This window comes from Sinohyriopsis cumingii, chromosome 9, assembly GCF_028554795.1.
Source record: "Sinohyriopsis cumingii isolate HCF-2022 chromosome 9, ASM2855479v2, whole genome shotgun sequence".
NCBI lineage: Eukaryota > Metazoa > Mollusca > Bivalvia > Unionida > Unionidae > Sinohyriopsis > Sinohyriopsis cumingii.
The window spans coordinates 27,198,833-27,213,630 of record NC_142969.1 but is presented as its reverse complement, the minus strand read 5'-3'; the positions used below and the strand labels follow the sequence as shown (position 1 = coordinate 27,213,630).

Genomic DNA, 14,798 nt, shown 5'->3' with positions numbered 1-14,798 from the left:
ATGTAAACCTGAACGCGTCATTATGCTCATCAATATGCATGTAAACCTGAATAAAATCTTCGTCGTTAGTTTCATTCTACGTTATTCTTAGTTTTTCTCTTGCACGTCAAATATTTTATCTTATATTAGTAGAATGAATGGCGGTGGAAGCTGATAGATACGATAGGCTTCTTTTATATCATTTCAGTTTGTTTAAAATGGAAGGAACAACATACATAAATAAATGCATACATTTGCACATACATACATACATACATACATACATACATACATACATACATACATACATACATTAATCCATCCCCACACACACACACATACATATACACGTGATTATTTGTATTGTCTAATTGTATCCATTAGTATTTTTTTCCTTCTTCTTCTTCTTCTTCTTATTATTATTATTATTATTAGTAGTAGTAGTAGTAGTAGTAGATTTAACAGTATATTTCTATGAAATATATTCCTAATGTAATTTCTGCCTTTTAATTATACGTTCTACAGACAATTTGATTGACCGATAACTGAATTGCTGTAATCAATTCAAAGAAGGCGCGAAAAGACTATCGTCTGCTACCATGTCTCTAATAATCTATCTGCTTCCCTGACCCTAGACGATCATCAAGCCAACATAAATCACAAATAATATTCGCTAGGACATCGCCAAATTTTATTTGTAGCGATAAATACCCGAAATTGGATTTAGTAATTGAAAGCCATAGTTAGATACAGGCTGTTTTCGTCAGGGGACTTGGTTGCTGTATTGAGACACCCATCAGCGATCTTTGTTGATTTGACACCATATGTTCGAACCAGGATCAGTCAATTAGGGCCGCGTTCTGCAAGTTTCCAAATTGGTTTCAAAGGGATCGTGTTTAAAACGAATGCTGATCGTGTTATAACAAGACCGCCTCATTTATCGTAGCGGATCTCCAAGTTGCAAGCTATTCAATTTTCATTAGAGACTTTCTTTCTAATTTTCGTCGTGCATTAGGTTTCAATCAGTCAGGGTTTCTTCAGCAATATAATCCCTGTACAAGTTGTGGGAGAAAAGAACAGTGTTCATTGAGGTTCGTCAAGAAATTTGAGAGGTCTTCATCGGCTGAGTATCTTCTTTCATTTACAAATACTAACTGGCAAAATCAGATCGGACAAAGGTCAATCATTTATTTATTTATTTATTTACTTACTTACTTATTAATCAGGTAGCAAATTAAGTAGCTAGTTAGTGAGTTAGAACAAATACGCTACCTACTCAGGGTATTAAGGGAAATTTTAGCTGACCTCAAGGTGATCCTAAGAGGGGGTGTAATGATCCACGTAACTCAGGTAAAAGAAAATTGGAATTCTAATTTTTCAAAATACTGTCATATAGGGGAGAACGATTTTAGACCGGATAATATCGTGATATGTACAGGAAGATACTTATTTGCACGATGGTTCGGGTTTTTGGGGGTGGGTAGGGGGGCTTTTTTGCTGTATTAATGTAGACAAAAGCGTAAGGACTTTAAGATAATAGTTATATGTAATATCGTCTACAGCTTTTGTCAGGTCTGATGGGCCAATAATAGCAAGTAAAAAACGATACATTTACATTTCATTTGTTTTTGACAATCTGATTTTTTTATACTTTTATGTCTGCATTGTTTATGCAATAATGAGTACGTGTTAAGTAAGTAACTTTCCCTTTTCATCTGTATACATTTGTGATACGTATTATATGACACATTTGTGACACGTATTATATATCACATTTGTGACACGTATTATATATCACATTTGTGATACGTATTATATAACACATTTGTGACACGTATTATATATCACATTTGTGATACGTATTATATAACACATTTGTGATACGTATTATATAACACATTTGTGATACGTATTATATAACACATTTGTGATACGTATTATATAACACATTTGTGATACGTATTATATAACACATTTGTGATACGTATTATATAACACATTTGTGATACGTATTATATAACACATTTGTGACACGTATTATATAACACATTTGTGATACGTATTATATAACACACACATGGGCTGACAAGTGTGCTATAATTCAGTATTTTTGCAAATATGATGTTGTTTGTGTATAGAACAATAATTTTAAAAAATTCTATAGGGGCTATATTTTTTTAAAATACATTTTGAAATTTGATTGTAAAAAAAATTATTTTTCAAATGTTGTAAAATACATTATATTTCATCAGACATACTGGAACGAGTGTTTCATTTTGAGACGCAAATAAACGTATGTTCAATTTGTTCATCCTACTTGAACTTTCATTTTTAAAACTTCGCATTTTCATGCCTAACCACGGACAAAAATAGGGCTTAATAATAATAATAAAAATAATGACAATACTAATATTTTAATATAGTAATACCATAATAATAATAAAAATAATAATAATAGTAATAATAATAATAATAATAATAATAACGTTAGATTGGGGGTACGTAAATGCTTTGATCTTATATTATATCTAGGCAAAGTTGTATCATGGACATTTACTGTCTGCCTTGAACCTTCATCTCGCGTTTTAATTTAAATCAGAGCCTTGCTAATCCTTTTCATTTGTTTAATCAACTCATATTGAGGCCCTGATCAATTACCATCACAAATATCATAAAAAACATGAAGTTTTTCTGTTTTATATTGAAAACAAATCAACATCAATGCCATTGAAAATTTGAAAAGTCGGACTAGGAATCGACACCGAGTAAATGGAATGTTTTCACCTGCAGGAAATGAGGCTAACACGTGTATAAAAATTACTTTTTACACCCATTGTTTTTAGTCGTCTGGTACACATTGGTGACTCGAACCTACCCGAGGAAGATCTCGACCGATTTATTATCTAGACATATTGTCTTCGCTGAGGTGGCTATTCATAGATTACGTGTCCTCCAATACTGCAGGCAATTAAGGCTTTAAATGGAACAAACTTTCTCTTTGAAACTGTCCATTGTTGACTCCAGATAGTTTCTTTAATGTGACAATGTATCCCTCTATAGAACGTGTTCGGTAGATATGCCTAATTCAAAGTGATGTTTCTTGATAAACAACGCTATTACCCACACTTACCGACGAACAGAGGGCTCAATCAAAGGCGGCTGTATACCACGTTTCACAAAGGACTTTGTAATGAACTCTGACGATGTATAGACAACCGATGATTGCCTTTAACGTGAGTTTTAAAAAAAAATATTAAAAAAAATGGTCTTTTACGTAACAGGAAGAACGGCTGTGTCTATATGTTTATGGTACAATTTTATGCTAATTAGTAACGTATGTAAAGTTCCTCTAAAACTTCGGAACAATTTTAATTCTCTTATATATATATATATATATATATATATATATATATATATATATATATATATATATATATATATATATATATATATATATATATATATATATATATTGGATAGTTTTGCTGTTGCGTGTGTGTGTTTTGAATTTTTAGCTTAGCTTTAACAATTTTTTAGTTATACTGCTACGATGTCTGCAGTGTGACAGTTTATAGTGATGTCTAGCACCATGCCACAGATGTCTAGCACCATGTCCCACCCAATCACATTATCCTGACACCAGGCCGACCGGTTCTAATACTAACCTCTAAATGCTGAGCGCCGAGCGAGGCAGCTGCTAGTACTATTTTTATAAGTCATTGGTATGACTCGACTGGGGTTCAAACCCGCGACCTCCCGCATCCGAGGCGTACGCTCTAACCACTGGGATTCAGGAGCGGTGTAGCTGTGCAATAAAGAAGCTGGTGAGTTCCATTCGTTATGAAGCGACATTAGAAGTGTTTACGTTAATTTCGTATGTACGGTTTAGTCTCCACTTACTAATACTCATACTTGAAAAAAAAAAAAAAATAATTTGTGCAATCTAACGGCAAATCTCGTTTAGTTTTATTTAAATGCTTTTTTAACGATATAAAATAAATTGTCTTATGATAACATTGCAGATTGCAAAAAAAGGCAATCCGTTCTTTTCCAACAGTAATAAATGCGTTCTTTTCCAACAGGAATAATTCGGTTCTTTTCCAGCTGGAACAACCATGTGCATTTGTAGTACGCATACAACAATATTTAAATGCGGGCCCTCGGAAAATCCAGTGAAGCCATTGATACGGGAAGGGAATATGGTATCCCAGAGGCGATAATCTCGAACCCTCTAGGGTCTCCCTGTATATTAGAGAGTCAACAGGGACATGATTGCACTATGCCGCAAAATAATCTTTGATGAAGCCCATGAAGAGACGAGAGTCAACTAAATTACAAATTGGATTTCGCCAACAATGCAAACAGACCGCCGACCGTGCATTAATACATCTCAGTCCCGCAGAAATTGAATTCTTCGCCAATAGCTGGCTCAGCGGGTTCTATCGGGTTTACGAATCATTCTTATACGGATGCCTTTGACACAATAAATCAGACGTGTTGTTAGGCTTTGCCTCGTGTTATGATGCTTTTTAGCGGCCGACTTGTGCCATACAAAGGCAAAATTATTAATATAATGAGTGTGTCCACGTTGCAAATAAGTGTAATGTATGACGACCTTAGAAGCTGTTCTACCTTTACGTCCTTAATCAATCGCAAATGTCCCCAATCAGTATCAAACAGGGCCGTAATTAGTGTAGGTGACGTACGTACGTGTAACCTTTCCCTCTAATTTGTTAGTATTTGTATGTAACCATGTGTTAATGAAGACCAATGTAAGAGGGATTGAAATGTGCTGTCTACACTCTCACGGTTATACCCAAAAAGATATACTGTTTAACATATCCGACAGTGACAGAATACGTGGCCTTAATTTTTATATATGGTCCAGGGCCCTGCATCTGGTACGTAAAACATTTGCTTTTTGCGAGCATATCGTTCATCCCGCTTTTTAATAATCACAGACTATAACTGATGAAGTTCTCACAAGTAAAGCATTAAACAATCTAGACACGACCTGTAAACTTGCTATTTGTCACTTTGTTCTTGGTCATGACTGATTTAAAAAAAAAAGAAAGATATTCCTAACAGATTTTCGTTCACAATCAATCTTTATGTTCTGTTAACTTATCAGTTTTCTAATCACATCACTGCTTGTACATTTATGAAAGTGAAAAATCGTAATTCGGAACAAATATTTTGTAACGATTCTCACCAGCACGAAATGAATCTTGCTACTTATCTGTCTTTAACATGTATTTGGATACGTGTCTGACTTAAACATGTAGATGGATACGTGTCTGACTTTAACATGCAGTTGGATACGTGTCTGACTTTCACATGTTTTGGATACGTGTCTGACTTTAACATGTATTTGGATACGTGTCTGACTTTAACATGCATTTGGATACGTGTTTGACTTTAACATGTAGATGGATACGTGTCTGACTTTAACATGCAGTTGGATACGTGTCTGACTTTAACATGTAGATGGATACGTGTCTGACTTTAACATGCAGTTGGATACGTGTCTGACTTTAACATGTATTTGGATACGTGTCTGACTTTCACATGTTTTTGGATACGTGTCTGACTTTAACATGTATTTGGATACGTGTCTGACTTTAACATGCATTTGGATACGTGTTTGACTTTAACATGTAGATGGATACGTGTCTGACTTTAACATTCAGTTGGATACGTGTCTGACTTTAACATGTATTTGGATACGTGTCTGACTTTAACATGCATGTTGATACCTGTCTTTAACATGTATTGGGATATGTATCTGTCTTTAACATGTATTTTGATAAGTGTCTGACTTCAATATGTATTTGAATACGTAACTGTCTTTAACATGCATTTCGATATGTATCTGACACTTACATTATTTGGATATGTATCTGTCTTTAACATTAATATTGATACGTATCTGTCATTAACACGTATCTCGATTCGTATCTATCATTAACATGTGTATCGATACTGTCATGAATGTGTATCCCTATACGTATCATTCATTAACATGTATCATGCTACGTATACGTCTTTAACACTAATCTCGATACGTATCTGCAATTAATGTGTATCGCTATACTTATCTGTCGTTATTGTGTATCTTGATACAAATCTGTCGTTAATTTGTAAATTTATACGAATCTGTCATTGTTGTGTATCTTGATACGAATCTGTCTTTAACATATATCTTGATTCGTATGTTTTTTACATGAATCTCAATACGTATTAAATGTAAGTTATACTGCGAAACATTTAGTGCCTTTGGACCTTTTGTACGATTTCTAATTTGTGTTCAGTCAGTTTGAGACATAAGATTAATTAAACACAGCATGTCGATGGAGATGGAAAAAAACAATATAAGTTTCTCATAAGAAAATGGCGAGAAGGATTATATTAATACTAATTTTTCCCCTCTGTGAAATGTTCATTTTGATAATCGGGTAGTGTTAGATGTATCTTCAATACTGTTACGTGAAATATTACAAGATGTGTGTGTGTTTGTGTGTGTGTGTGTTTGTGTGTGTGTGTGTGAGAGAGAGAGAGATATTCGGATTTTTAACGTAGCTTTAACAATTTTTCCGCCATATCGCTACGATACCTGCACTCGTGGGTCGGTGGTTCTTCCCTGGGTCTTCCAGGGTTCTTCCTCCACCAGTTATACTGGCCGCCATGTATAGCCTATCCTGTGCTGAAAAATGGCGTTAAACCCTAAAACAACAACAACAACAACAACGATACCTGCAGTGTGGCAGTTTATAGTCATGTCTAGCACTGGGGCATCATGCCGCAGACATGTAGCATGATGTCCCACCTAGTCACATTATCCTGACACCAAGCCGACCAGTCCTTGCACTAACCTCTTAACGCTGAGCGCCTAGCGAGGCAACTGTTAGTACCATTTATGTAAGTCTTTGGCATGACTCGGCTGGGGTTCGAACCCGCGACCTCCCACATCCGAGGTGGACGTTTTAATAACCACTAGGCCACCGGAGCGGTCTCACATACGTGAATCGATTCTGCACTGACATTATAGCATATTCTTATCGAGTGTATTGACTTTCGCCAGGTGAAAAAGACAATTGTTTTTTTATTATATGAACTCAATTAAGAACTTTAATGACAATATATCACCAGAAAAATCTTGGACCTTTTGAAAGAATGCTCTATATATATATATATATATATATATATATATATATATATATATATATATATATATATATATATATATATATATATATATATATATATAAAATCACCCTTCATTTTAATGACTTCATATTTCTTACCTTTATCATAGTTTTGTTTTAATACCTTTATTTTTAAAGCTGTAGCACATTTGCCTTTGATCTTTTATCTTCTTGTACTCGTGTTTTCGGGGCTCCGGGAGGTCAAGTGGTCAAAAGCGCTCCACTTTAAATATCACTGCCAACACACCTCTGTCCGCGTGGGTTCGAGTCCTGGACTCAGCCAATGTGGGTATGTGAGAAAGTTTGCTAGTAGCTTCCTGTGGGTCGGTGGTTGCTTCTGGGGTTTTCCCAGGCTCTTCCTCCACCATTTATACTGGCCGCCATGCTGTGTGTTGAAAAATGGCGTTAAGCACACCCATCCCCAGAAAAACACAAGAAACTAATATTTAGGTTTATTTGGAGAGGTTTTCATTGTGCAGATTTTCCCCAATTCTGTATTATTACCTTTAATTCACCACCATATAGTCAGTAGTGTGCTGACGTGTTGTTAAACTCTATATATAATATAAAACCTTACTTTTTATGCATATTGCTTTGACATAATAAATCAAAATGTGTTGTTAGGCATCGCCTGGTGCATGATTCTTTTTAGCTGGGCGGATGGCCGAGTAGTTTAAAATGATTGCCTTTACTGGTCACTGCCATCTCACCTCTGTCTTCGTGGGTTCGAGTCTCGGGGTTGGCCAGTGTGGATATGTGAGAAAGGTTGCCAGTAGCTTCACGTAAATCGATGGTTCTTACAGAGGTTTTCCCGAGTTCATCCTCCACCAATTATACGGGTTGCCATGTACAGCCTATCATCCACTGAAAAATGGCTTTAAACCCAAAAGAACAATAAAAACATTTCTGATTTTGTTAAATCAATTTTTAAATTAATCTATACATATTAAAAACCCATCTTTTTATTCAGTCCTCTTTGGTTAGAAACGAGAAGAAAAATCACCCATCATATGCCTTGGTGTGGGATAAGAAAATGCTGAAATTTTCCCCACGCTTCAAACAAATGACAAAAATTGACACCGAGATTTCCTGTGGAGATGCCATTAACGTGGATTGAAAAACAGAATTGACAATGTTCGAATTAAAATTTTTTATATATGCCGCTGAAAACTTGAAGGATTTTGTATGTATATGTACGGGTCCGAATTGGAAAAATGTCTGAAATGAACACTGAGTGGAATACGCATGTTGCTGTGCATTATATAAAATATGAGTGGAAGAATAGAAATAGTGACAATTGACAGAAAACCAGTCATGAGATAAAAGACAAGTCAAACAACAAAAAGACTGGAAGGACCAACTGTAGGAAAAAAAAAAAAGGAACACGATGCAAATTGAAACCCATTAAGAAAACAAGGAAGAAAGCAGACTTTTCCTATGTGATTCAAACCGTGTGCACGCAGAATTTCTAGCAGAACAAAAACGTTTATTCCACCGCATCAACCAAGCGGAGACATAGAAAAATATAGTAAAGAATTAATGGACAAAAGAAAATGTTAATATATTTTACGAAAACAACAAAACTATGGCGGAAGAGCAACAACAAAAATCAAACATCAGCTGCAACATTATCGCCTGGCATTTTAAACACGCTTTTTGATGATATGGTAGATAAACAAACTATCGTAAGGTATTCAAAAACCGCGAGAGCAGAAACGTGCGACAGGCATAGTACGCATGCGTAACTCACCTTCGAGATGCTCCCTCTGCTTTTCTCGTATTCGCTCGAAGTAAAGCGGATCCTCATGACAGAAAAATCTAAAGGCATTTTCGTAAGGACAAGGTACTCCTGAAAAGATGTTATTTTATTGGTAAATCTTTCAACCTTTTCCTAACAATGGTCTTCAAATCAGGCAATCACACTCTTTCCACGGAAAAATCAGAAATCATACGTTAATTAATGCACCCTGTAACAGATTGAGCATACCCAGTGACACTTTGAATCATAGGTAAAGAAACCTCTAACTCTTTCTTTACTCTCAGGTTGATATGGCCTCGTTTTCAAATGACTTGCATCATCATTTCGGGTATGTGCCGTACATAAATGCATGTGGATATTTGTGCTACGTAATAACTGTTACTCCGTAAATGTTATGATAGATCTTGTCTAAAGCGTTTGAGCTACTGTTATAGTCCAGAGGTGGGCAAACTTTCCAGTGCAAGTGCCGCATACACAAATTTACACCTTGTCGCGGGCCGCATAATTCAATAAGTAAAATAATTAATATTTGAAATAGCAAAAACAAAAGGTTTTTCTAAATAACATCTAATTAATTTTCAGTTGTTAATATGTTGTTAATATTTGAAAACTTAAACTTCAACTTCAAAAGAAGCACATTTATTTGATAAACAGAATAACATAAACAGAGTCAGTGCGAATGATGACTTGTTCCTAGGCCACATGAAAACCCTTGGCGGGTCGCATGCGGCCCGCGGGCCGTAGTTTGCCCACCCCTGTGTTATACTTTAGTCATGGTTATTAGTATGCTTTCTTAAAAAAAACGATAAGATGATCGTCTCTAATGTAATAACATCCCTTTATGCTACTGGATACATTTTTTATTACGAACGATGAATCACAACCAAATTTCAAAAAACGTATTAGTGATATTGACTTATGGATTTCAATAACAGGAAATATATAACCGATGTGATTATGTAAATCATTTTAGCTGAAAAGAAACATGTTTGCCTTTCCGACTAAAAAAGGCCCAAAAGGTTCACGTAATGCAACTTCTCAAAGAAATTTACAGAATAATATTAAAGTCTGTCAAAGAATTTCATAATGGTAAATCTAAAAGTATTTATTCTCAACAGGTTAATCAAATGATTTTTTATTCCTAACGGCACAAAAACCAAAAGTTGGTTTTCGATTTGGTTTGAATAACGCTTATTCGCAAATTTTATTTGTAGCTATATGTTTCTTGGCTTTCTTAAAATAAGAATATCTAAATTCAATCAATACCATTTATTTAACAGTATATGGATGCAGCCACCGGATTTCACTTAAAATACATAAAAACATATATACGATCTTGTTGGTGAATTACAGAAAAACACCACTTACCTTCAGATGGACTGGTATTTCTTGTGTACACAGGCCGAGGGTAACCCGGACTTGGATGCATGCGATTATCTGAAATGGTTACGTTTATTTTAAAAAAAGGTTAAAATTTAAGAAATGCTTCTATAACAAGGATATATATGGAAAAAAAATTAATTTGTCTTTATTGATTCTTCTTCTTTTATTTACTGCTCAACAGAGATGCAAGGGAACTCTTGGAATTGCTAAATTCATCCACGGTTGGCAAGAATTTTGCCTGAGTGATATTCAAAGTTTAAGTGGCATGCGTTGTGCATGTGTATTTTGTAACTCAATGCCCGGTACACTTCAATTGTTCATTGTATTTCAACGCACAGTTATATTTCACGTATTGTTTGTTTGTCTGTGTTTTTTATTTTTATTTCTTCCCTTTTAGGTGGTGGGGGTAAAAACCTTTGATGCTTAACTTTAGCTGGAAACGTTAAATAGTTAAAATGACACATGCAGATGCTCAAACATCTGGTACTTAACCTTAAATGGACACAACCATGGAGATTTTATGAATGCAGATACTTACGACCGTCATATGAATATTCCCTTGGTTCCTGTTTGACAGAAAGGGGCATGGCACTAGTGTGGAGACTTCCGTTATAACCATGGTTCATCGCGGCTAAATCAGCGTCACAGCGCCGCTCTTGATAATCTGTGTGCTTAAAATAGTGTTGATACGACATGGACATAAAGCGACCATATGTAGCTCGGGTATCTGCATTCAAGGATCTATCAGCCTCTAGCGTTCGTGTGTACCTGAATCATAAAAAAAAGCATTTTGTTTGTTAGAGGGGCAGAAGTCCTGGAAACAATATATATATATATATATATATATATATATATATATATATATATATATATATATATATATATATATATATATATATATATACACACACACACATACACACACATCGGGTACATTTTGAGTAGTTATGAAAATATGACTGATCCAGTACTCGATTACTTTTTGTTTTTTAGTAGATATTTAGTAGATAGGTGGTGGGGTGGAGGTGCCGAAATTTTTTTCTGGAAATTTCTCAATGAATCTTAGATTTTCGAGAAAAGATCAAACTATTTTCCATGTCACTTTAGTCCAGCACTCCCACCCCTGACTAATTTTCAGTAACTTATACGTTCAACGTGAACAATGAAAATGGAGCCGATAAATCAAATATAATAGCATTGAGAAATTTATAATTCATCATACAAAAAGTGCATTTTTTACTGACGGCAATTTAAAAAATCTCAAATTTTGATCACTTACTTTCTGAGAACTATTTAATAAGCAGTGCCGAAATGGGGGGGGGGGTAACCGGGTATATATAAATGGGCCCGGGCCGAACAATACTTTTAATTTTAAAAAGATTTTTTTTGTTGATCAAGAACTAGGAGAGCCACTGGTGTTTCTTACCCCAGGGCCCGTGATCGCTCTATACGGCCCTGTCAATAAGTGTTTATAAATGCTCAAATATTTTTAGAAAACATGTCAAAAAGAGGTTGAATAGCCAAAGATTGAATGTTTTAGATATGTTTCATTCGAAACTGGTGTTTACCGGCTGATATTTGTTTAATGAAATGCTATTTTGAAAAAAATAACAAAAAACAGTACTGTGTATTTGAACATGTCATAAAAATACCAGATATGATTATTTACTTAAAAACGTATCAGTTCGTGGATTGAATCTCACATATTTATTCTTTTACGTACCTGACATCAGGCGCTGGGTAAGGTGGAATAGGGGGTTGGCTTAGCCGGCTGTTTGCCATAAAGTCTCTCGGTGACCCTGATGAAAGGGACTCTTTTCCTGAGACGGAAGAACACACAGAATCTGATGGTGATGGGGTTCCTTGGTAAGAACTACTTGAATTGAAGTGTTTGTCACTATAGTCATATTTTCCTGGTGCTGAATTAACTGTTGGAGCCGCTACTATTGTTGGTTTCTGTGTTATTGGGGCGTTTTGTGTGCAGGGCAAACAACAATGTTCACCTTTTGGCTCGCATTTTACTTTCGCGTAAGGCGAAACTGCAATGGAAGAAACAAACTTAAGTTGCAAGTAGAATGAGATTTATGACATTGGACATAAAATGGAGTCAGCTCTAGCATAGGAATTATCACATATAATTGTAAAATACCCAACTCCTTTGCCTTTGTCAGCAAGAGTGCGGGGTAAATAATTTAGTCTTTCAAAGTAGATGCTCCAAAAAAGCAGTAATAACAAAAACTAATACTACATGCATTGTTAGTTCGGAATATCACGTTAAAGAGCAGTTTCATCTGAGACCTTTCATGAAAGGTTCTCTCTCTCTCTCTCTCATCAAAGAAGCATACATCTGGACATATTAAGAGATTTCACGATTTTATCTCACAATGCTGCGTTCTTTTTCATTAGCTACATAATCTCTATGTTTCCAAGTCAATATTTCTCTCTCCTCCATGCCCTTTTTTCAAATTTAGCAGCAACTGTTCATCGTCGCATTGACAATTTGTTTCGTTACACGTACCTTTGATAGGCTATCCCAAAACGACCTTTAATCTTACGCGGCAGCACAAACTGCTACGCACGAGACATGTAGTGCAATCAAAGTAATACCTTTAAAACTGTAATATTAAAATTTAGGTATCCATTGGCCAAATAAACTGTTGATAAATTGATATTTACACGGAAAGCTTTATATCAAATAGCTGCAGACTGTACCCAATTTAAGATTGTAACTGTGAGAACAACTGAAAAATGCTGATACGATTACATGACAGTATATAGATCAAGCAGGAAACATGACCGCATCGCGACGTTAGCTATATAGCGTAATCAAATATACAATTTTTTAAAAATTTAAAACATCTGAAATAAAGTAATATATATATATATATATATATATATATATATATATATATATATATATATATATATATATATATATATATATATATATATATAATCGAGTCACATATAATGCTGAATGAAAAACTTAATCTGCTTTCACTGATTTTAACAGTAAATTCTCAGTTATATGGGTCGTGGGGTTAGTCTGTGAATAAAAATGTGCATTTATTTCATATGATAAAAACCAAATGATCAGAAATTATAGTTTTTCTTTACTCCCACCCGACCCTTCTTTAAATTCTTTAATGCCCATCTAGTTGTCTAGAATTGACAGTAACAATAATGTTTCTTACTCCCACCTGCCATGGTCGAATTTTCTCTCTCTCTCTCGCCATATTATTTCTTTCCTTATCTTTCTGTAATATTCTTTCGCAGATATAAATGCATACTATGCAGTCCTTGTATTGACTTTTTCTTACATGGGAGGACTTATAGCCCAGTTATAAGGACTTATAGCCCAGTTATAAGGACTTATAGCCCAGGACTTACATGGGAGGACTTATAGCCCAGTTCTCTTCTAACAATTTACAGAAATAAAATAAGTTTTTACTGAACATACCCTTATCAATTAATCAGACGTGATTGGACAGAACGGCGGGAAACCCAAGACTGGCTCTCAGCCTATCTCGCCTTTAGATGTGACAGCAAACAAGGGAATCAATCATATACCATAACTAGAAAAACTCTACAGTAACCTAATAATCGCCTTTCGTTTTTTTTAATGTCTATCCTGAAAATGGTGGAACATTCCCATTCAAATCTTGCCTTGCAATGAAGGCTTTTGATTGATGGGGAAAAAGTATGAGGTTCTAAATATGACACGTGTTTGTTAACACGTTCTTATGCTAGTCGAATCATTGATAATATGCAGATTACGGCTGCCACATACAACTAGCATGCCTGATAACATTATGCCTGATAACATTATGCCTGATAACATTAGATACTGGCAAAACGTTGCCCTGATAGCTACTATGGAGAGAGAGACAGAGACAGAGACATAAACAGATAGAGACAGACCGTGAGCGAAACAGAGATAGAGACAGACACAGAAACAGAGACACAGAAAGAGATAGAGACAGAGAAAGACAGAGACAGGCAGAGAGAGAGAGAGAGAGAGAGAGAGAGAGAGATATGGGGAGAGAGACAGACGGGGGGGATATGGGGAGAGAGACAGACGGGGGCAAGACTTGAACATAAGATACATAAAATTATTTTTAATAAGTCCCAGTTCCGCAAACCATTTTAACTTTTCTTTCTCAAATGTGGATTCTTTAAAAAATAATCTTTCTCAGTGCTTGGTTTGCGTGTCACGTTTTCACTGAACAGTTCGCAGGTATCATTAATTAAATTATAGTCACAATACTGTCAATCGTCGTAAGATAATTTCCACAACTTTAGGATTTAGATAAACAATAATAAGACATCGATTTGCACACTTTATAAACAAGGTAATTTATTTGTTTGTACCGCCTTACCGAGACAAAATTTAAATGTTATGTAATACGTACGTACATACATGCATACATACATGCATGCATACACACCCACCCACACACACACACACACAC

At 35.2% G+C, this 14,798-nt stretch overlaps 1 protein-coding gene across 1 annotated transcript in view; it reads right to left on the bottom strand.

Annotated features, from left to right (window-relative positions):
- Positions 1-4,982: 4,982 nt before the first annotated feature.
- Positions 4,983-14,798, bottom strand: part of LOC149791444 (uncharacterized) — a 53,301-nt gene continuing 43,485 nt past the window's right edge. The window contains exons 5-9 of the mRNA XM_089971359.1: positions 12,050-12,365; positions 10,865-11,094; positions 10,312-10,380; positions 8,935-9,033; positions 4,983-5,032 (exon numbers count right to left, since the gene is read on the bottom strand). Coding sequence (XP_089827485.1) covers positions 4,983-5,032; positions 8,935-9,033; positions 10,312-10,380; positions 10,865-11,094; positions 12,050-12,365 — 764 coding nt within the window. The remainder of the gene's footprint in view (positions 5,033-8,934; positions 9,034-10,311; positions 10,381-10,864; positions 11,095-12,049; positions 12,366-14,798) is intronic.